This window comes from Pyrus communis, chromosome 9 (genome assembly GCF_963583255.1).
Source record: "Pyrus communis chromosome 9, drPyrComm1.1, whole genome shotgun sequence".
In the NCBI taxonomy this organism is placed as follows: domain Eukaryota; kingdom Viridiplantae; phylum Streptophyta; class Magnoliopsida; order Rosales; family Rosaceae; genus Pyrus; species Pyrus communis.
The window spans coordinates 25,743,346-25,765,206 of NC_084811.1; the positions used below are offsets into that span (position 1 = coordinate 25,743,346).

General features: G+C 35.9%; 2 protein-coding genes across 2 annotated transcripts; both read left to right on the top strand.

Moving 5' to 3' along the window:
• Positions 1-22: 22 nt before the first annotated feature.
• LOC137745351 (receptor-like protein EIX2) lies at positions 23-20,045 on the top strand. The gene is made up of 9 exons (XM_068485295.1): positions 23-510; positions 1,706-1,883; positions 2,414-2,628; positions 2,840-3,093; positions 3,213-3,369; positions 4,496-4,596; positions 6,428-6,538; positions 6,656-6,731; positions 17,156-20,045. Exon 9 carries the CDS (start codon positions 17,316-17,318, stop codon positions 20,043-20,045), a length of 2,730 nt encoding a protein of 909 aa, XP_068341396.1. The 5' UTR covers positions 23-510; positions 1,706-1,883; positions 2,414-2,628; positions 2,840-3,093; positions 3,213-3,369; positions 4,496-4,596; positions 6,428-6,538; positions 6,656-6,731; positions 17,156-17,315.
• LOC137744591 (uncharacterized) lies at positions 6,283-7,100 on the top strand. The gene is made up of 3 exons (XM_068484367.1): positions 6,283-6,339; positions 6,428-6,637; positions 7,026-7,100. The coding sequence occupies exons 1-3, from the start codon at positions 6,283-6,285 to the stop codon at positions 7,098-7,100; spliced, it is 342 nt and encodes a 113-aa protein (XP_068340468.1).
• Positions 20,046-21,861: the final 1,816 nt, after the last annotated feature.

Genomic DNA, 21,861 nt, shown 5'->3' on the forward strand with positions numbered 1-21,861 from the left:
AAACAATTATGTCCGTTTAATACAAGAATTCTATCTAGTTTGTACTTATGAATCGCATAATACAATCTACCGATGTAATGTTGCAATTTAACAAAATAACATTACGAACTAGATAAGCACACGTGTGTATTCTTCTCTTTTACACTTGAATGTCGTCCAACTCGGCGAGTGGTAGTCCACCTCTACCGCCTTCTCGATGCTGCCAAAACCATACAAAAATGGGAGGAAGAATTGGTGGTTGGATATCGTCGAGGGTTTTCTGGGATTCCTGTTCCTTGCAGAGAGAGAGAGGTGGAAGAAGAAGGAGAAGAAGTTGAACCCTTGAATTGGGAAAAGGAACGAACTTCTAGAGGCGATTGAATTGGTTTTGAAGATTTGAGGTTTTTTGGCGTCCGTTGCAGAAAGAGATTAGGGGGTTTGCACAGAGGATGGGTGGGCGATTCAAGTGAGGGGCTACAAGCATGGGGGCTTCATCTCTATTCTCGATTGCTGAAACTTTCCGCTCTTCAGGTAATCTCTCAGTTGAAAGCTTCTAATTATTTTTTTTCATTTGGGTTTTTTTTTCTTTGGATTTATGTATTTTTTTCCAAGACGGACTTAGTAAACAAATTGATGAAATTTTTATTTGCGTGCCCTGTTTTTGATTTGTTTGGTTTGGCTTTTAGAGAAATTTGCTGCTACCCTTGATTTTCCAGTGACATTTGTGCAGCCTGCATTTAATCATATGATGATTTATATAAGCTTTTTCTTTGCTCTCTTTTTTCAAATCTTTCAAATTGTTTATGTGCAAATGGGGTTGAACGTGTTAATGAGTGGTTGTGTTGTTTGCAACGAGCTCCGTTCAAGGTAATTTCATTTCTTATAGGCAATTTTGTCAAGATTTCTGGGTTTCTTTTTGCTTCTTCTCTGCTAAATTACTCATCTGGAAGTTAATTTTGTTCAAAGACCAAGTATTGTTCTTCAATTAAGATTTCTGGGTTTTATTTTTTTTTTTTGTGCTTCTTTTCTGTTAAATTACTCATCTAGATGTTAATTTAGTTCAAAAACTAAGTATTGTTCTTCAATTAATCTTACCAGAAAGCATATGAGAACGTGGCACACTAGTGTTCGATGAAATGTGTTTGAGAATCTGTCAATATGATATATTATAATTCTGACTCTCCTCTTCAGCTCCGGCCCCAGGTGCGTGAAGGTGACGTGGACCTGGTCGACGTTGTCTTCATTCACAGTTCCGGACGACAATTCTGAACCTCTGGCGATTCCGACTGAGAAAGAGGTCAATAACAGCAAGGTAATGGAATTCAATGTGTTGTGTTTATTATAGAGGTATTTTTGCAACAGTATATCAGAGAATATTTCTAGATAGTCTGTCCAGATAGCTTAGAATGTGTTTCATGATGCATATGGCTGAAGCGGTTTTGGCTACTTTTTGGATTGCTCATTAATTTTTTTATTGACCTTGGCTGGTACAAATACATATAAGAAAAGTACTATCCTTTTATCAACTTTAAGTCAGGTTCAAATTTAGAATGGATTTGTATTCATGAGGCATTGGGGTAAAGTGCCTGTGTTCTGTGTTTTGTTGTTATTTTTTCATCCTTTTAAATTGTATTATGGATAAGTGAACACATTTAGCTGAGAAATTTCAACAACAAAGTTTAAACTTTTTGATATGGCATAACCCTCAAACTTGTCATATGGTCAGGTTTTATTTGGTCACTTGTTTATGTTTGTGGATGCCTTGTTGAAATTATCTGTGTCCCATGTGCTTCATCTTCTGCTGATTAAACCAGAAATATAACCGTTGGATCATTTGCTAGCAATTAGTAGAGGGATGGGGGCTTCATCTCTATTCTCGCTTGCTGAAACTTTCCGCTCTTCAGGTAATCTCTCAGTTGAAGGCTTCTAATTAATTTTTTTTCATTTGGGTATTTTTTTTATTTTTATGGATTTATGTATTTTTTGTTCCAGTGAATTCGAAATGAAATCAGAAAAACGGATTTAGTAACAAATATATGAAATTTTTATTTGCGTGTCCTCTTTTTGATTTGTTTGGTTTGGAATTATATTATTTTTTGCTTTTTTTGGCAAGGGCTTTTAGAGAATAAAGTTGCTTGCTGCTACCCTTGATTTTCCAGTGACATTTGTGTAGCCTGCATTTAGTCATATAATGGATGGTGGTGTAAATTCAGTTCTTATAGACAATTTTTTTTTTAAAAAAGATATATGGGTTTTTTTTTGCTTCTTCTCTGTTAAATTACTCATCTGGAAGTTAATTTTGTTCAAAGACTAAGTATTGTTCTTCAATTAAAGATTTCTGGGTTTTTTTTGTTGCTTCTTTTCTGTTAAATTACTCATCTGGAAGTTAATTTTGTTCAAAAACTAAGTATTGTTCTTCAATTAATCTTACAAGAAAGCATATGGGAACGTGGCACACTAGGTGTTCGATGAAATGTGTCTTAGAATCCGTCAATATGATATATTATAATTTTGACCCTCCGCGTCAGCTCTGGCCTCCAGTGCGTGAAGGCGAAGTGGTCCTGGTCGACTGTCTCTTCCTCCACAGTTCTGGACGATGGTTCCGAAGCTCTGGCGATTCTGACTGAGAAAGAGGTCAATAACAACAAGGTAATGGAATTCAATGTTTTGTGTATTTAGACGTAGGCATTATACATTTTAATTGATGCACATACTTCTAGAGGCATACTTCAAGGCACAGAAATTATGTAGTTTGTAGTCCTGTTAATTTTGAATACTATTATGTATTTCAACATAATAGTGTTCCATTGCCCAAAAAGAACACATAAAGGAATTGTATTAGTTTCCGATTTTCTTGCAGTTAAAGAGGATCCTGCTGATGCTGAACCTAAATTTAACCCTTTTACTGGATCTGGAAGACGCTTGGATTGGAAGCCTTTGAAATATAAGCCAGCACCAGCTTCTTCCTCAGGATCCAAAGACAAGAAACCTGCAGTCACCAATGGAAATGCACAACCTTCTACAGGATCTAGTTCACAAGCTACCAGTTGTCAGGCTCGGGGAATACTTGTTTTTGGATCAAATGCCAGTTGCTCTCCAAAGGAGACAAAAAAGGTACTCTTGCTTCTCTTGGTTCATGACTTCCATCAACTGACTTTGGAATTATTTTACAAACGTTGCCAGTTTGATGTGATGCTGATCGTAAATCACTCTTTATCTATTCAATTCTGCAGGAAGCTGCAAAAGAGACTAAGAAAGAGAAGCAGCCGGAAGTGAAAGAAGACCCGAAATTCCAGCCTTTTATCAACTTTTAGTCAGGTTCAAATTTAGAATGCATTTGTACTCATGAGGCATTGGGGTAAAATAGCTAGGGGATAACGTTTTAGTCAGGTACAAATAGCAACTGTTTTTTTTGTTTTTGGTTATTTTTTCATGTAGGGGATAACTTTTTGTTGTTTATTGAAAGGAATATTAGAACACATCCACACCCTATTTTGTCAAATTGTTCTAAAGTGTCTGATGCTGATTTTAGAATTCTTCTGACTTTCTAACTCAAATCTGTGCCAAGAGAACCCAACTAAAGTGTTTCGCCGCTCCATGTATGAAGTATTAGTGAATTATTTGTAATTTACAAAACGAAACGAAAATTTTTGCGTTTTAAGCATACATGGTGAATTTTATGTTATAAATTTTTTGATAAGAAGCAGGTGTAAATTAGAATCATACTAATATAGGTATGCTATATACATAAATTTGATAGTACCATAAGTTCAGAATTAATCTTTAGTGTCATTAAAAAATATACGTAAATTTATATACATAAATTTGATAGCACCATAAATTTGGGGTACTGCTGTTAGGTTTTTCCAGCCCATGATAAGTTGTCCTAAGAGTATAAGGAATTATAGTCTTAGAGGATTAAATTGTTTTCCGAATTGGAGTTGTTTTCCAAATTGGAGTTAGTTTCTCATTGGAGTAGGTTTTATAACTAGATTCCAATTAGGATTAATAATCCTTATTGAAGAAGACCTTTATTATGTCTACATAAAGTGGCTATTGTACTAGTTTTGAATTGGGGGGAGCAAAACAATAAATTGTATACCACTCAAGGGATTAGAGTGAGAGAATCTTGTAAAGTGTGTGCGAGAGTAAAGAAAAGAGATAGTGTATTTCTTGTTCCTGTTCTTTCAGGTTTTTCGTCAAGTCCTAGTTCTAGAGATTTGGCAAGATTATTGGTTGTACTTATTATTGATATAGTGAAAGATTGTTGTTGCTGTCCCGTGGACGTATTGCCGAACCACGTTAATTCTTGGTGTTGATTTGTCTTGGTTATTTGTTTTCGATTTCCAGAGCTTGATCTGTTTTTACCATTCTTAAATGTGATATTCTCAACAACTGTTATATTTAGTACAGCCAATATGGTGCCGTTCAGGTGTTTTTGACTAATCTCTGCAGTTTTTGAATTCATCTGGGGTATTTGTGATTTTGAACGACACTAAAAATTTATGGGCTATAGGAACCGCTTGTTAAGAAAATGGGTCCAAATTCAGAGCTGCATTCTTCTTCCCCCAAAATAAGAAGAAAACGCTTCCTCAACTCCATATTTTGGCACCTCAGGTATATTTGCGTTCTAAAGCCTTTTACTTCTTCCGATTTCTTCAGAGCTATTATTTTACCCATATGTGATTTGTAAAGTGGAAGATTGGATTTCATATGTCTGAGTATTTAGGGTTTTGTACAATGCAAACTTGGGCTTATTGAACCAAATGGCTAGAACAATGTACTCAACAATTTCATATCCTCTTGGGCCAAGGAGAGTATATTACTTGCCAATAAGTAATATACTTCATATAATAGCAATGTGCTGATGTGTGGCATGCTTTAATTAGGGATATTTATGTGTAGTAAGAAAGCCAGAGAGAGAGAGAGAGAGAGAGAGAGAGAGCCGAGGACACACAAATGACACATGTAAAACATTTATTTCATTGCTTCGTTTTTGGTACAAAAAAACATTTATTGTTAACTAAGGAACCATTTTTATGGATTTATTGAAATATGTAAGAACTTGTTTCTATCCTAACACATTAATTTTGCTCAATAGGAATCCCATAACTGAAATTTTATAGAAATGGTGTAATTGGTCAATCTGAAATTTTGAATTTTAGCCGATGAATGAACTCTTACAAGCTTTCTACTGCATATACACATCTTTTTTGGTTGTTAGATTTTGTTTTTATTTCATTTTTTGGTAAATGCAATGGTTGGCTTTGCAAAGGACTGACCTTTATCTTTTGTAGTTTTACCTTTTTTGGTATCGAGTATTGGTTGGTTTTATTTTCTAGATTGACAGGTATTTGTGCGTTATTTGTTTTCAATAATCAGTTTTCGTTATTTGTTTTAAGTTTTATTATGGATAAGTGAACACAATTATGAGTATCAACCATTTATCCTCATTCATATTCAAATGTAATTTAATATCGATTTTGTAAGAGTTTTTTTGTCAATAATTTATGAATTTTTGTCAGTAAAACAATTTTCGAGCCGCATTTGGTCGGATGCTAATAATTTTTGTACTGCTGGATAATTATATTTTCTCATCGCGCAGAAAAAAAGTTTGCAGTGTGGGTTTTCTAAATTCAGTCACTTCATTCTCTAATCTCATAGATCTCCAAATTAAATCCATTTAACCATGTCATTCTTTGTATCATTTTACCGTATTTATTTGAGTTCTGTATTTAAATGTTGTTGACTTTTATTACATGAAGAAAACTGCCATATCCATAGAAAATAAATTTTTGATTTGTGTAGCAATGCATTTGAACGCTACAATATTTTCTGTTTGGGTTTATTTCCAACTTAATTTGTTTTGGATTTTTGATTTTGAATTTTCGGTTTAATGTGTTTACAAAGGCCATGAACTCTTTGATGAAAGTATTCCATTTTTTTTACTGATTCCCAGATATTTTTTTCAAGAGAATTAATTATCTGTTTGTCTCAGCTAACTGAATTTTCAGTTTAATGTATTTACAAAGGCCATGAACTCTTTGATGGAAGTATTCCTATTTTTTTACTGATTCCCAGATATTTTTTTCAAGAGAATTAATTATCTGTTTGTCTCAGCTAACAGAGTAAATCTGGGGTTCTGTACACAACAAAATATGGAATTTAGCTAAGAAATTTCAACAACAAAGTTTAAACTTTTTGATATGGCAAAAAACAGATTCTCTTCTTTCTCAAAACCCTCAAATTTGTCATATGATCAGGGTTTATTTAGTCATTTGATTATGTCTGGGACAAGTATATATGTCCGAGGATGCCTTGTTGAAAATTTATGTACCCCATGCGCTTCATCTTCTGCTGGTTAAACCAGAAATATAGCCGTTGAATCCGTTGCTAGCAATTAGTAGATGATTAATTTCCTTTTTGTCGTAAATTATGGAACTTCCAGGAGCTTGAAGGGCTCTCAGATCCGATGAGGAAGGATGTTTCACAAGTTCGTAAGAAGATCAATGCGATTAACAAAGAGTTAAAGTCACTAGGACATACCTGCCAGAAGAAGGTAACACAACTTGGATTTTTACCACATTCAGATGTTAATGTTTACTGCTATGCATATGCAATTATGGATCAATTCGTGTCTGGTCGTGATGAATTTCGGGTTTGTAACTTGTCACAGGAAAAGGAATACAGAGATGCAGGCTTTCAATGAAAAGAACAGAGAAAAAGTGCAGCTTATCACAAAGCTAATGGAGGTTAGTTTGTTAAACAAATTTTTACTTCGCATAGCGGGGTTGCAATTTCATGGATGGGTTGAACTCAAACCCGTCTGGCCAGTTCGGAGTTAGAGTGAGCACGGTTGAGCCTGGTGTGACAAATTACCAATCCTACAAAATTTGGGCTTACCTCCGGTTAGGAGTTCAACCCATCCAACCTCTCAACCGATGCTAGTTATCACTCATTATATTTCGATTCAGTAAAAGCGTACATAGTGCTTATATAATTCAACGTTTTGAGATTGTTTTGTTGTCGTGTAACATTTGATGCAGCTGGTGAGTGAAAGTGAGAAGACAAAGATGAAGAAGCTTGAGGAGCTGAGCAACAACATAGAATCATTAAAGTGAAGAAATAGCTGCCTATGTGGGTAACTGATGATCTGATTAGGTTTGTGTGATGATTTATTTAAGGTGAGTTTTTTTTATGTTTACATATATGGGTGGTGATTGGCATTTGGTGTAATTTCTAAGTTGGTTTGTTTCATTAATTAGTGCTTGGTAAAAACATTTGGCTGATTTAGGCAGGAAAATAACCTTTAAATTTAAACAGGTTTGTAGCTAAAAGCATCTGGCCTTGCATTTTTCTTCTCATTTTTCCATGTATCCAAACACATACTACCCTACTTCCTAGTGTAATGTGGGGTTCTTTGAATTTATTCCTATTCTTTGTTCTAACTTTTTATGGATTGCAAAGGCCATGATATTTATGTAATAATGTAAAGTTTTATGAGTGATTTTGGGACAAATGGAGTGTATTTTGTTCAATTTTTCTTCAGTACTCGGCTCTATACGGAATGATTGCATTTTCTACTCCTACCCCCACAACACCATGATCTTCTTCTCTCTTTTCATGGATTCTTGTGACTGTAACCTCCATTTGCTGAGATCTCTCCCGGTCTTCAAGAACACCATCAACCACGGTCCACTGTGAGAGTATCAAAAAAACCCACCATCCCCATTTTCCAAGTTTTCCCTTTACTCTCTCCAAATATTGAATCTTTCCGCTCTTCTGCTTGTTGGGGTTTTTTTGTTTTTTCATTTTTTTTGGGGAAAAAAGGTAAAGAAAAGGGTTTTTTTCTTTTTGTGTTGGGGGGTGGGGAGTTGATCAAGAGCTTGCATGGGAACGGATTGGATCAGGGGAAGAGAAGCTAGAGAGGGAGTTTGTGTTCAGGGAAATGGGTTGTATGTGGAGCTGACAGCTGAGCTGCTTCTGAGATTGATGAAATTTCCAGCTTCCAAAGTGCTCCAAGGGCATGCCAATGGTTGCTGGGTTTGCATTTTAGCATTTCATAAGAATTCACCTTCTGATTTGACATGCATTCCCTCTATTCTTTCAGTCTCCACGTACCCTTTTCAGTCTGATGAATTTATTCTTATGTTGTCTCGCTGCTTTTGATGTTTTTCACGGTATTGTTCTTTTGGTTGGGGGTTGTCGTTATTTGTGTTTGTGTTTATGTTTGAGATGTACTAATTGCAGTATTACCCGATTACGGATGTCTACATTTTTTTGGACCTTTTACCCTTTTAAATTTCGCTCATTCCCTGACAATTCCTGACTTAGCCACTGACAGAAGACAAACACGTATTTTGTTGGGGCTTCACTTGTTTGGTCTTTTCAAAGAAAGAAGAAAGGATTTTGCGATGTATTGGAATAGAGATACATGATATACTGATTCTCTCATATTATAGTGCGTGGATTGATTATTAATGTTATATTCTAAAGTATAGATTGGATCTTCTACTCATAATATAACATGTGGATGTGTTCTAGTATGTTTCAATAATTTTTCTTGATGAAGAGCCTTTGGTTTGCTTTCTATTATGGCATGGAAGAGTACATTTTGCTCACGATCCTTTGTGGTCGTGAGCATTACTACTACATTAATTATGATTGGTTCAGTTTAGGTTTTGAGATATAAGTAGTAAACAAATCTGATCATATTCATTGGTAACAATTCATGTGGTGGTAGTGCTCATTAAAATGCACTTTGAGTGGAAAAGCTAGGGTTAGAAGACAACCATTTCACTGAATCTCTTGCAATCTTTAAAACCCAATGCAATTGTCGAATTTTCTGTACTGTGTCGATGTATCGGATTACATCGAATAATTGGGGTTAAACATTTTGCCCTTCAACTAACTTTGGAAATATATTACAAATGTTTAAACAGTTTGATGTGATGCTGATCGTAAATCACTCTTTATCTATTCAATTCTGCAGGAAGCTGGAAAAGATATAGTCAGGTACAAATAGCAACTGTGTTTTTTTTTTTGTTTTTAGTTATTTTTTCATGTAGGGGATAACTTTTTGTTGTTTGTTGAAAGGAATATTAGAACACATCCACACCCTATTTTGTCAAATTGTTCTAAAGTGTCTGATGCTGATTTTAGAATTCTCCTGACTTTCTAACTCAAATCTGTGCCAAGAGAACCCATGTATGAAGTATTAGTGAATTATTTGTAATTTACGAAACAACACGAAAATTTTTGCGTTGTAAGCATACATATTGAAATTTATGTTATAAATTTTTTTGATAAGAAGCAGATGTAAATTAGAATCACACTAATATCGGTATGCTATATACATAAATTTGATAGTACCATAAGTTCAGAATTAATCTTTAGTGTCATTAAAAAATATACGCAAATTTATATACATAAATTTGATAACACCATGAATTTGGGTACTGTTATATTTAGTACAGCCAATATGGCGCCGCTTCACGTGTTTTTGACGTTGAGAAAGTCAAGGATCATCATCAAGATACTTGCCATATATTGTAATTAATTATATTCCTATTTTGTATTATGAACTGTCTATTAGTATCTAGTTTGTAGGAACTGATTGAAAATATATGACTACATATAGTAGTATTGTAAAGACAATTTCAATTAATGAGAATCGGTGAATTACCACCTTCCAAAATTTACATGGTACCAGAGCCTTCCTGGGTTCTTAGTTCTTTTTTTTTCTTGGATTATGGTGGAGGATTCAACGTCAGCAATGGCTAAACTTGAACCATCTAGTGATCCTGCTAGTCCTTTCTTAGTTCATCATTCTGATCACCCGGGAATGATGCTCGTTTCAACCTAACTTACTGGTGAAAATTATGGTACTTGGTGTCGTTCCATGTCAATTGCACTCAGTGCAAAGAACAAATTAGGGTTTGTTGACGGAAGTGTTGAATAGCCATCTGCGAAGACAAAGCCCACAGAATCTGCTCTTTGGCAACGGTGCAACGACATGATCCTTATGTAGATTTTCAATACACTTTCCAGTGACCTGGCCACTAATGTCTACTCTACAACGATCGTAGAGTAGATATGTTTGTGTTGAGTAAAACTATGATCAATTTGATCAATTTACATGAAATGAAGATAAATTGGGTTTTTTTTCAACTTTTTTTTTTTTTTTTTTTGAATTTTTGGTTTATGTATTTACATAGGCCATGAACTCTGATGGAAGTAATTCCTTTTTTTTTTTTTTTTATAACTAATTTCCAGAATTTTTGTAAATCTGGGATTCTGTACACAACAAAATATGGAACCCTCAAATTTGTCATATGGTCTGGTTTTATTTGGTCACTTGTTTATGTTTGCGACAAGAATACAAGTCCAAGGATGCCTTGTTGAAAATATCTATGTCCCATGTGCTTCATCTACTGCTGGTTAAACCAGAAATATAGCCGTTGAATCGGTTGCGAGCAATTAGTGGATATTAACTTCGTTTTTGTCGGAAATTATGGAACTTCCAGGAGCTTGAAGGGCTCTCAGATCCGACGAGGAAGGATGTTTCACAAGTTTGTAAGAAGATCGATGCGATTAACAAAGAGTTAAAGCCACAAGGACATACCTGCCAGAAGAAGGTAACACAACTGGGGTTTTACCACATTCTGATATTAATGTTTACTGCTATGCATGTGCAATTATGGATCAATTCGTGCGTGTTCGTGATGAATTTTGGGTTTGTAACTTGTCACAGGAAAAGGAGTACAGAGATGCACTTGAGTTTTTCAATGAAAAGAACAGAGAAAAAGTGCAGCTTATCACGAAGCTAATGGAGGTTAGTTTGTCACAGGAAAGGGAGTAGTTGTCCGCTAATTCACCAAGAGTGTAGTTGTTGCTCGCATCTACAATTCTAAGATAACTAAATGTGAATGTTCTCATTTATAGGTTAAATAAATGATTCGAAGCTCGCCTTCACGGTAAATAAATAAATGAGTAATTATCCTTTTATTATTTTAAAATTTGATCATTTTTCGTACAAGTTTAAATTTTTTTGGCACTTTTGTACTTCCATTGATTTGTTTCGTCAAATGCTTTGTTAATTAATAAAGTGGCATGACTTTAGCCGACGATGCTGTCACGTCATCAATTAACAAAAATATTAATGATTAGGTTAACAAAAGTTAGGATTTTACTTAAAACTTGTAACCTCGCAAAGAAATTTCATTACATCCTACACTAAACGAGATTCTGTTAATGTACGTGTTAAATTATGGACATGGCCTGTGAGATTTTATCTTCAAAGGCATCGGTTCGAGTAATAGTAAAACCACCTTCTTCTTTTTGTAAGTAATAGTGGATTACTCACACTACTACAAAATTAGCTTAATGTGTTGGAGAGTGGTGACGGTTTATACGATATAGTTTCGAATAAAAGGTAAAGAAAAGGTTTTTTTTTGTTTTTGGGGGGGGGGGGGGGGGGTTGTGGGGTGTTGATAAATAAGGTTGAGATTGATGTGGAGCCTGAGATTGATGAAATTGCCAGTTTTCCAAGTGCTCCAAGGGCATGTCAATGGATGGGAGTAGGATTCTCCCCCCTTCTATCATTACAAAACAAAGTGTCATTAACGAGGGTCAAATGCCGTCGAAAAAGGCATATTTCCGTCACAAATACTTATTTCCGCAAATAGTAAGTCATCCTCACTTGGATTGCCAATCGCCTCTCTCTTGTCTCTTCCAATCCCTTTCATCGAGTATGCTATATGAATTTCCACGGCTAGCTATAAGGATTTTCCACCAAAGACTAATTGGTGTGCCAAGACTTCCACGGCTAGCCATCTCATTCATGCATTCACTATATCTGCACCTACACGGCTTCATTAAAATTTGGAAAAGTCCATAGGAAATCTCGTGTATTCCTTATTAGTGGAACAAAAAAAACAAAAACAAACAGCAACGAGTGTAACAATGAATATTTTAGACTGTTAACAACAATTTTGCAATTTAGAAAATTTGTAAATAACGACACAACAGTCATATCCAAATAGTGACTACCAGTATACCAGTGTGGTGTAGGCGATGGACTTGCAAACTGTTCAACCTGACATAGCTAAATCCATTTTCGTAATTTACCATAAGAAAATAACAGTAAATAAGATGATAAGTTGTGAATTGTGATGGAACATGAAGACCCTTATTTCAAAGTCTCCGCTGCATTTGGATTTCTACAACCTGTCACAACCAGGTACCAGCTGTGTCGACAAAGGACTTGCAAACTTGTAAAAGGGGTTGTGAACATCCGCCACTCATTTTGTTTTCCAATAAATCGGTTTTTCAACATAGGGAATTTAGGCCACTTAGTACTACGGTCTAGTGGTATTCCTCTTCACTTGTAAGTGAGAGGTCTTAGGTTCAATTCTTGCCCAAGGTGAGTTTGAACCACATTATTCTTGCCCAAGGTGAGTTTGAACCACATTATTACTAGCCCATTGTGAGACTAAACCCACCCCCCCTCCCCTTAGTGTAGATAATATCACTTGTTAAAAAAAAAAAAAAAAAAAAAACATAGGGAATTGGAATTTAAAGGAAAACAAGAAACAAGACTAAATTCAAAACAGGAAATAAAGCAAATCCTAATTGAAAGATGCAAACCTAAATCCATAAGAGCAAGGAAACCTAAATATATTCTCACACTAGGGTTTACATGGCATATGTTAAATCAGGAAGAAACCAAAGTGGTGTTAATTAGGATTATATTTCATAAAGATGATCATTGTAATCCTAGGAATAGTATGATTACTTGTGTAAGAAGGAATCACAATTCTGGAGTGAAACTAATTTTAGTCAGACTAGTACACGGATATACCATGATAATCACTATATATAAAAAGGAAAAGTAATTTATTTTTTTAAGTACAACGATATATTTTACATTAAGAGGATGGTGGTGTTCGGCTAAACCAGACAATGTGCAACCTAATTTAGTATCAAATTTACAAATGAAGAGCAATATTACCAGATTGTAGTACTTCAGTGGCCAAAAAAAAAAAAAAAAAAAATACTTAACAGCAATATATATCTCACAATTAGCAAAACCTTTTCATATCTCTCTCCGTCTAGTGCGTACCATAGTCAATACCGACAACGCTTACATATTATATGTTATACATACTATTTGGATATGTTCTAGTTTGTTTCAACCATTTTTCTTGATGAAGAGTCTTTGGTTTGCTTTCTATTATGTTACTAGTTGCATGGAAGAGTGCATTTTGCTCGCTATCCTTTGATTGAGCAAACATATTATGCCATTTTTAGGATTTAAGGAACGATTCTTGGTATATACACAAATAGTGAGAAAATAGAACAAATCATGTCCCTTCCTCCAGTTGGGCTAAACGGTAAGAACCCTAAAAAGTGCAAACAGAGTTATAGATTAGGCTTCAGTCTCTGTCTATCCTTCTTGCAATTTCGTAAATGCACGTGAATCAGTGAACAAATTAATAGATGAATTAGTTTAGAATATTGCAAGTATTTAAAATAAAAAAAGAATACCGCAAATATTAAATCATCCTCACCTGCATTGCCAATTGCCACTATCTTGTCTCTTCCAATCCCTTTCATCAATTATGATTTATGGATTTCCACGGCTAGACATAAGGATTTTCCACCAAAGACTAATCGGTGTGCAAGGACTTCAACAGGTAGCTAGCCATCTCATTCATGCATTCATAATATCTGCTCCTACAAGGCTTGCAAACTTGTAAATATCCAAGTAGTGACTACCAGTCTACCAGCATGTGTGGTGTGAAATATAAGAACATATCCAAATCGGTTTTCGTAAGTAAGTTGATAAGTTGTGAATTGTGATGGAACAAGATGACCCTTAATTCAAAGTCTTTGCTGCGTATGGATTTCCACAACCCATCACAACCAGGTACTAGTTGTGTTGACAAGGAACCTGCAAACTTGTAAATGGGGTTGTGAACAACCGCCACTCATTTCAGTTGCCCTTTTTTCTTTTTTCCATCAGACGACTTTTGTTGTCAGAGCTCCGGCCTACATCGATAAACATCTCACCAACAAAGCAAAGAAAATAAGAAGAAAATGGATCCAAATTTATGACTTTTACTTCTTCCGATTTCTTTAGAGCTATTATTTTACCCATATGTGATTTGTAAAGTGGAAGATTGGATATCATATGTCTGAGTATTTAGGGTTTTGTACCATGCAAACTTGAGCTTATTGATCCAAATGGTTAGAACAGTGTACTCAAACAATTTCATATCCTTTTGGGCTAAGGAGAGTATATTACTTGCCAATGAGAAATATACTTCATATAATAGCTATGTGATGATGTGTGGCATGCTTTAATTAGGGATATTTTTGTGTAGTAAGAAAGCCATAGAAAGAGAGTCACATTTTTGTTTTTTTGGATTTGGTTAGTGTAGTGAATACGCAATGAAAGCCGAGGACAAACAAATGACACATGTAGTTGGGAATTTGTGAGTTACATGCAAAGCACATGGAAAGTAAGCTTTTGTAATGTGTCTAATGGCATAGTCAAAGAGTTGTCCACCTAATGTCTACTCTACAACGATCGTAGAGTAGATCTGTTTGTGTTGAGCATAACTATGATCAATTTAACATGAAATGAAGATAAATTGGGTTTTTTTTCAACTTTTTTTTTTTTTTTTTTTTTTTTTTTTTTTTTTTTGGATTTTTGTTTTTGAATTTTTGGGTTATGTATTTTACAAAGGCCATGAACTCTGATGGAATGGAAGTAATTCTTTTTTTTTTAAACTAATTTCCAGAATTTTTGTAAATCTGGGGCTCTGTGCACAACAAAATATGGAATTTCAACAACAAAGTTTAAACTTTTTGATATGGCCAAAAACAGATTCTTCTTCTTTCTCAAAACCCTCAAATTTGTCATATGGTCAGGTTTTATTTGGTCACTTGTTTATGTTTGCGACAAGAATATAAGTCTAAGGATGCCTTGTTGAAAGTATCTGTGTCCCATTTGTTTCATCTTCTGTTGGTTAAACCAGAAATATAGCCGTTGAATCGGTTGCGAGCAATTAGTAGATGATTAATTTTCTTTTTGTCGTAAATTATGTAACTTCCAGGAGCTTGAAGGGCTCTCAGATCAGATGAGGAAGGATGTTTCACAAGTTCGTAAGAAGATCGATGCGATTAACAAAGAGTTAAAGCCACTAGGACATACCTGCCAGAAGAAGGTAACACAACTAAGGTTTTACCCTATTCTGATGTTAAAGCTTACTGCTATGCATATGCAATTATGGCTTAATTCGTGCGTGTTTGTGATGAATTTTGGGTTTTTAACTTGTCACATGAAAAGGAGTACCGAGATGCACTTGAGTTTTTCAATGAAAAGAAGAGAGAAAAAGTGCAGCTTATCACGAAGCTAATGGAGGTTAGTTTGTTAAACAATTGGTTACTTGGCATAGCTAGGGTTGCAATTTCATGGATGGGTGGAACCCGAACCAGTCTGGCCAGTCCGGAGTTAGAGTGAACATGGTTGAGCCTGCTTTGACAAATTACCAATCCTACAAAATTTGGGCTTACCGCCGGTTAGGAGTTCAACCTGTCCAAACTCTCAACCGATGCTGGTTATCTCTCATTCTATTTAGTAAAAGTGTAGAAAGTGTTTATATAATTCAACGTTTTGAGATTGTTTTGTTACAGTGAAAGTGAAAGTGAAAGTGAGAAGACGAGGATGAAGAAGCTGAGAGCAAGAACATGGATTTGTTACAGTGAAGAAGTAGCAGCCTACGTGGGTAACTGATGATCTGATTAGGTTTGTGTGATGATGTGTATAAGGTGACGTTTTTCGATGTTTACATATATGGGTGGTGGTGATTGGCATTTGGTGTAATTTCTAAGTTGGTTTGTTTCATTAATTAGTGTTTGGTAAAAACATTTGGCTGATTTAGGCAGGAAAAGACCCTTTAAGTTTAAACAGGTTTGTAACTAAAAGCATGTGGCCTTGCATTTTCCTTCTGATTTTTCCATGTATCCAATGATATTTATGTAATAATGTAAAGTTTTATGAGGGATTTTAGGACAAATGGAGTGTATTTTGTTCATTTTTTCTTCAGTACTGCGCACTATATACGGAATGATTACATTTTCTACCATTTCGTGGATTCTTCACCTAACACCAAAAAGTAATGAGTGCTATTATGTCCACAATGTCGTCTAATTTTTCACCCACTTTTTAATGAAAGTTTTAGTGACAAGTTTATTCTATTGCAAGACTACATGGAAGGACATAAGCAAAATATAAAGAAAGTGTTTTTGTTTGGGAACTGAAGTGGATTTAAGGAACAATTCTTGGTATAGATGCAAATAGTGGGAAAAAGGGAACGAATCACATCCCTTCCTCTAGTCGGGCCAAACGATAAGAACCCCCTAGAAGATGCAAATAGAGTTAGGGATTAGAGCTTCTGTATCTATCCATCTCTTTTGCAATTTCGTAAATGCATGCGAATTAATGAACATATTAATAAATAAATTAGTTGATAATATAGCTAGTATTTTAAAAAAAAAAATTACCGCAAATATGAAGTCATGCTCACTTGCATTGCCAATTGCCACTCTCTTTCTTTTCCAATCCCCTTCATCAATTATATTTATGAATTTCCACCGCTAGCTAATCGGTGTGCAAAGATTTCCACATGCAGACCCTTAATTCCAGTCTACCAGCATGTGTGGTGTAAAATATAACAACATATCCAAATCTGTTTTTAGTAAGCAAGTTGATAAGTTGTGAATTGTGATGGAACATGAAGACCCTTAATTCAACAACCCATCACAATCAAGTACCAGCTGTGTCGACAAGGGACCTGCAAACTTATAAAAGGGGTTGTGAACACCCACCACTCATTTCCGTTACCCTTTTTGCTTTTCTCCATCCGACGACTTTCGTTTTCAGCTCTCCTACCTACATCGATAATCTTTTCCTATAAATTCGATATCGTACTAATTTTAGTAGCCAAACATCTCACCAACAAAGCAAAAAAAAATTGTGTGTAATAATGGATAGCCATTGTCACCTCAGTATTGCTCACTATTTGCTTCTTTTGCTTTTGGTCTCTTCCTGCATGCAGAGTACTACTAAACTCTGTTTCTGTTTGGCTGGTGATGAAATTTCAAGCAGTGTGAAGACAGATTCATGCATTGACGAAGAAAGACAAGCGCTTCTCATCTTTAAACAGCATCTTGTTGATCATTCTGGTAGGCTTTCATCTTGGGTAGGTCATGATTGCTGCCAATGGGAAGGTATTTCATGCAACAACAGCACTGGTCATGTCGTGAAGATGGACCTCCGGAATCCATATGACTTTTTTGACAGTGAGCGTGAAAGGTGGATAAATGCTCCTTTGGGAGGTAAGATAAATGCTTCTCTGTTGAGCTTGAAACATTTAAATTACCTTGACTTGAGCCAGAATGTGTTTGATAGCAATCAAATTCCTAAGTTCATTGGGGAGCTTAAAAGTTTGCAATATCTCAATCTCTCCTATGCGTCATTTAGAGGAGAGATTCCCTCTTCTCTTGGTAACCTGTCAAGCCTAAATTTTCTTGATCTCGGGGGGAGTTATAACTTATCTTCCAAAAATTTGAATTGGCTTTCTCACCTCTCTTCCCTGAAATACATTAATCTCAATGGCATTAACCTTAACAGCACAGGAGTCAGTTGGGCATATGATATTAACATGCTTCCTTCATTGTTAGAGTTACATTTATCTTCGTGCCAAATTGAAAGCATTCCACTCTCACTGCAGAGGATTAACTTCACATCACTGTTGGTCCTTGATATGTCGTCTAATGGCATTAAAAGTTCTTCATTTCGCGGCTGGTTTTTTAATCTTACCAACCTCGTAACACTTGATCTATCCTTGAATGATTTCGAGGATTCTTTTCCAAGTGAATTTTCAAACTTCAAATCTCTGGAAAATCTTGATTTATCTGAAACAGGCTTAAAAGGTCAAATTCCTAAAGTCAGTGGAAATTTGTGCAAGCTAAAAGTCTTAAGTCTTTCAGGGAACAAATTTGATGGGGGGATTGAAGAGTTCTGGAGGAGTCTCTCAAATTGTCCAAGTAATACATTAGAGTCACTAGATTTGTCTTATTGCCAGCTTGAAAGCCAATTACCGGTCTTTTTAGGAATGTTTAAAAGTTTGCAGAATCTCTACCTTGAAGAAAACAATCTGTGGGGCTCAATTCCAGATTCCATTGGAAACTTGTCGTCCTTGAGAACACTAGACCTCAGTTATAATAAAATGAACGGCTCAATTCCACAAAGTATTGGACAACTCTATGAGCTAGTTTCCCTACTTCTGTCTGATAATTCATGGGAAGGTAGTCTAACAGAAGCCCATTTCATAAATCTTACCGGATTACAAATTTTTGAAGTAGGAAACATAGACCGACCCACGTCCCTCATTCTCGACGGGGCTTATGACAGGGTTCCTCCTTTCAAGCTCTTCGCAATTTCTATCATAAATTGTCGGATAAGTCCTGGTTTTTGGGTATGGCTTCAAACTCAAACTGAACTGTTTGGTGTTATCCTTCAGGGTAATGGAATCTCGGATTCCATACCTGAGGAATGGTTGTTGAAGATATCTTCCCAACCTAGCTATCTAGACTTGTCTTCCAACCACTTTCATGGAAACTTTCCATCCCATTTGAAATTTCCAAATTTAACGCATATTGATTTGAGTCATAATCAATTGGAGGGCCCTCTACCACTTTGGTGTTTCCCTAATGTTGATTCCCTTTATCTAGAAGGCAATTTATTTTCTGGGCCAATCCCCTCAAATATTGACCAAATGATGCCCAAGTTGGAAGAATTGTTACTTGATGAGAATCATATGAATGGCACTATTCCTCCCTCTATTTGTAAGATGCAGAACTTAAAAATCCTGTCTCTAAGAAGCAATCAGTTTTCGGGAGAACTCCCTCATGCATGGAATATGGAGAGCATTATGGTGTTTTTAGATGTTGGTCAAAACAATCTGTCTGGTAAGATTCCCACTTCATTGGGGGTACTACGTTCCCTGGAAATTTTAAAGCTCAACGACAACAATTTTGGCAGTGAAATTCCTGATGCCTTACAAAATTGTTCAAGTTTGAGGAGTATTGATCTTGGGGACAACAAGTTATCTGGGAAAGTACCTCTATGGATAGGAAGGTCAAACGTATCCAAGTTGTCTAGGCTACGATTACGGTCCAACTATTTTAGTGGATGTATTTCCCAGCAATTGTGCAAACTTCAAGGCCTTCACATCCTCGACCTCAGTCACAACAGCCTTTCAGGTACTATTCCCATGTGTTTGGATAACTTAACTTCGCTAGTCAATGATGCTTCTTATGAATACAATTATGATGAGTTTGAGCAAGCCACACTGACACTAAAAGGAGAAGAACTTGTGTACAACACAACTCTATATCTTGTAAAGAGCATTGATCTTTCATCAAATAATTTACAAGGTGAAATCCCTAAAGAAATAAGCAGCCTCATTCAATTGGGCACCTTGAATTTGTCCAAGAATCAATTGACTGGAAAGATCCCCTCTAAGGTCGGAAACTTGCATTGGCTCGAAACTCTTGATCTCTCATACAACCACCTTTCGGGACAGATTCCTCAAAGCTTATCATCTTTAACCTCTTTGTCCCACCTGGACTTGTCTTACAACAACTTGTCTGGAAGAATTCCTACTGGAAACCAGCTTCAAACTCTAAATTTTTCGTCCATTTATGTGGGCAATCAATGGCTATGTGGTGTTCCTCTCTCAACTAAGTGCCCTGAAGATGACACTTTTACTGCTAAGGATGCAAAGGACGAGAATGAAGATGTAAAGGATAAGTTGTGGCTCTATGTCAGCGTGGTACTTGGCTTTATCATAGGCTTTTGGGGCGTTTGCGGCACGTTGATCTTAAAGACGTCGTGGAGGTATGCCTATTTTCAATTCTTCGATGACATCAAAGATAAGGTAACACTATCAATTGCATTGAAAGTGGCTCGTTTTAAAAGGTTTTTATTTTGAAGTTTAATTGTACTAATATATAATGTGATGCTTTTCCCCTTCTACTTTGTATTTTGGTACTTGCAACTTATGTATTAAATAAAAGAATCTTTCAGTAAGTGATCCCACAAACAATTATGTAACGGTTATCCATTTACAACAAGAATTCTATCTAGTTTGTACTTATCAATCGCATAATACAATCTACCTATGTAATGTAGCAATTTAACAAAATAACATTACGAAGTAGATAAGCACACGTGTGTATTCTTCTCTTTTACACTTGAATGTCGTCCAACTCGGCGAGTGGTAGTCCACCTCTACCGCCTTCTCGATGCTGCCAAAACCATACAAAAATGGGAGGAAGAATTGGTGGTTCGACATCGTCGAGGGTTTTCTGGGATTCCTGTTCCTTGCAGAGAGAGAAAGGTGGAAGAAGATGGAGAAGAAGTTGAACCCTTGAATTGGGAAAAGGAACGAACTTCTAGAGGCGATTGAATTGGTTTTGAAGATTTGAGGTTGCAGAGAGAGATTAGGGGGTTTGCACAGAGGGTGGGTGGGCGATTCAAGTGAGGGGCTAGAAGGATGGGGGCTCCATCTCTATTCTCGCTTGCTGAAACTTTCCACTCTTCAGGTAATCTCTCAGTTGAAAGCTTCTAATTATTTTTTTTCATTTGGGTTTTTGTTGAAAATGCTGATGGGTAGTGAATGCCCACAGTGTTTTGATGGAGTTTTTCAATGCCTTCATAGATTGGCATTTAACATTTGCTTTGTTTATAATTAAACGTATACATAGTCAATTCCCATGTCAGTTTGAAAACTGACTATGGGAATTTAGGATGTCATTTGTCAAAAAGTGAGTTGTAAATTTCAAATGTAGTAATACGAGTTGCTCTATAAATAGAGCACTCGACTGCAATCAAAAGATACAGAAAAGATAAGAAGAAGAAAAACAAGAGAGAAATATCAGTAACATCATCAATTCCTCTGCCTTTATTTATTATCTGCCTGTGCTATAATTTTAGTGTGGCATTTTACATCTACCTTGCACCTACCACTTAAAAGGTTATCTCTCAAACTTTAACCCTTTTATAACACGTTATCAGCACGAGTCTCTATATATAATTATTCTCTCATCTCTCTTCGCCGAACGAACGAAAGAAAGAAAAAAAAAATGTTTCCTTTAAGGTTTTTACTGTTCATCTTCTTCCTCTGCCTCAACTGCGCCGTGTACCCTCGCGACGAATTGTTTGCTCCGTGTCTGCTCATAGTCCTCCAACTAACGGTTACATACATCTTTGATTACTTGTTTGGTGTAGAGATTGATTACTAACTCAGTATTTATTTATGTTAATTCTACTGCAATCCAAGATGGTGCGGTACAATCGCCCATCTTGAACTGCAAATTTATTCTTACTGCGATCCAAGACGGTGCGGTATCATCGCCTATCTTGGACTGCAGATTTAATTTTACTGTAATTTTTAGGTGGAGCGGTATAATCGCACACCCTACCCTGCATATTTGAATTTACCTGCTGTTTAATTTCATTGCAATTTATGTGGTGCGGTATAATCGCCCACGCTGCTCTGCATATTTAATTTTCCTGCTACTTGAGTGGTGCGGAATAATCGTCCATTCTATATTACATTATTTCAATGAGAATGGTGCGGTACGATCGCCCTTCTCATTCACCCTGAAAATCTCGAGCCAGAAGTTTCGAGTGCTTATCATTTTGGCCTGAAGATCAAAATGAAAAATTGTAAGAACCAGAAGTTATAACATCATATTCCTCCAGGAATACATATTATTGCAAGTTCTTACACATCTCATTTTCTT

Bases quoted from the DNA above. Each gene is read 5' to 3' on its own strand.
- LOC137744591 (XM_068484367.1), top strand. From the start codon at position 6,283: ATGTCCGAGGATGCCTTGTTGAAAATTTATGTACCCCATGCGCTTCAT. The intron at 6,340-6,427 runs GTTAAACCAGAA...TGGAACTTCCAG, and splicing joins ATGCGCTTCATCTTCTGCTG to GAGCTTGAAGGGCTCTCAGA. The intron at 6,638-7,025 runs GTTTGTAACTTG...CATTTGATGCAG, and splicing joins CTGGTCGTGATGAATTTCGG to CTGGTGAGTGAAAGTGAGAA.
- LOC137745351 (XM_068485295.1), top strand. From the start codon at position 17,316: ATGGACCTCCGGAATCCATATGACTTTTTTGACAGTGAGCGTGAAAGG.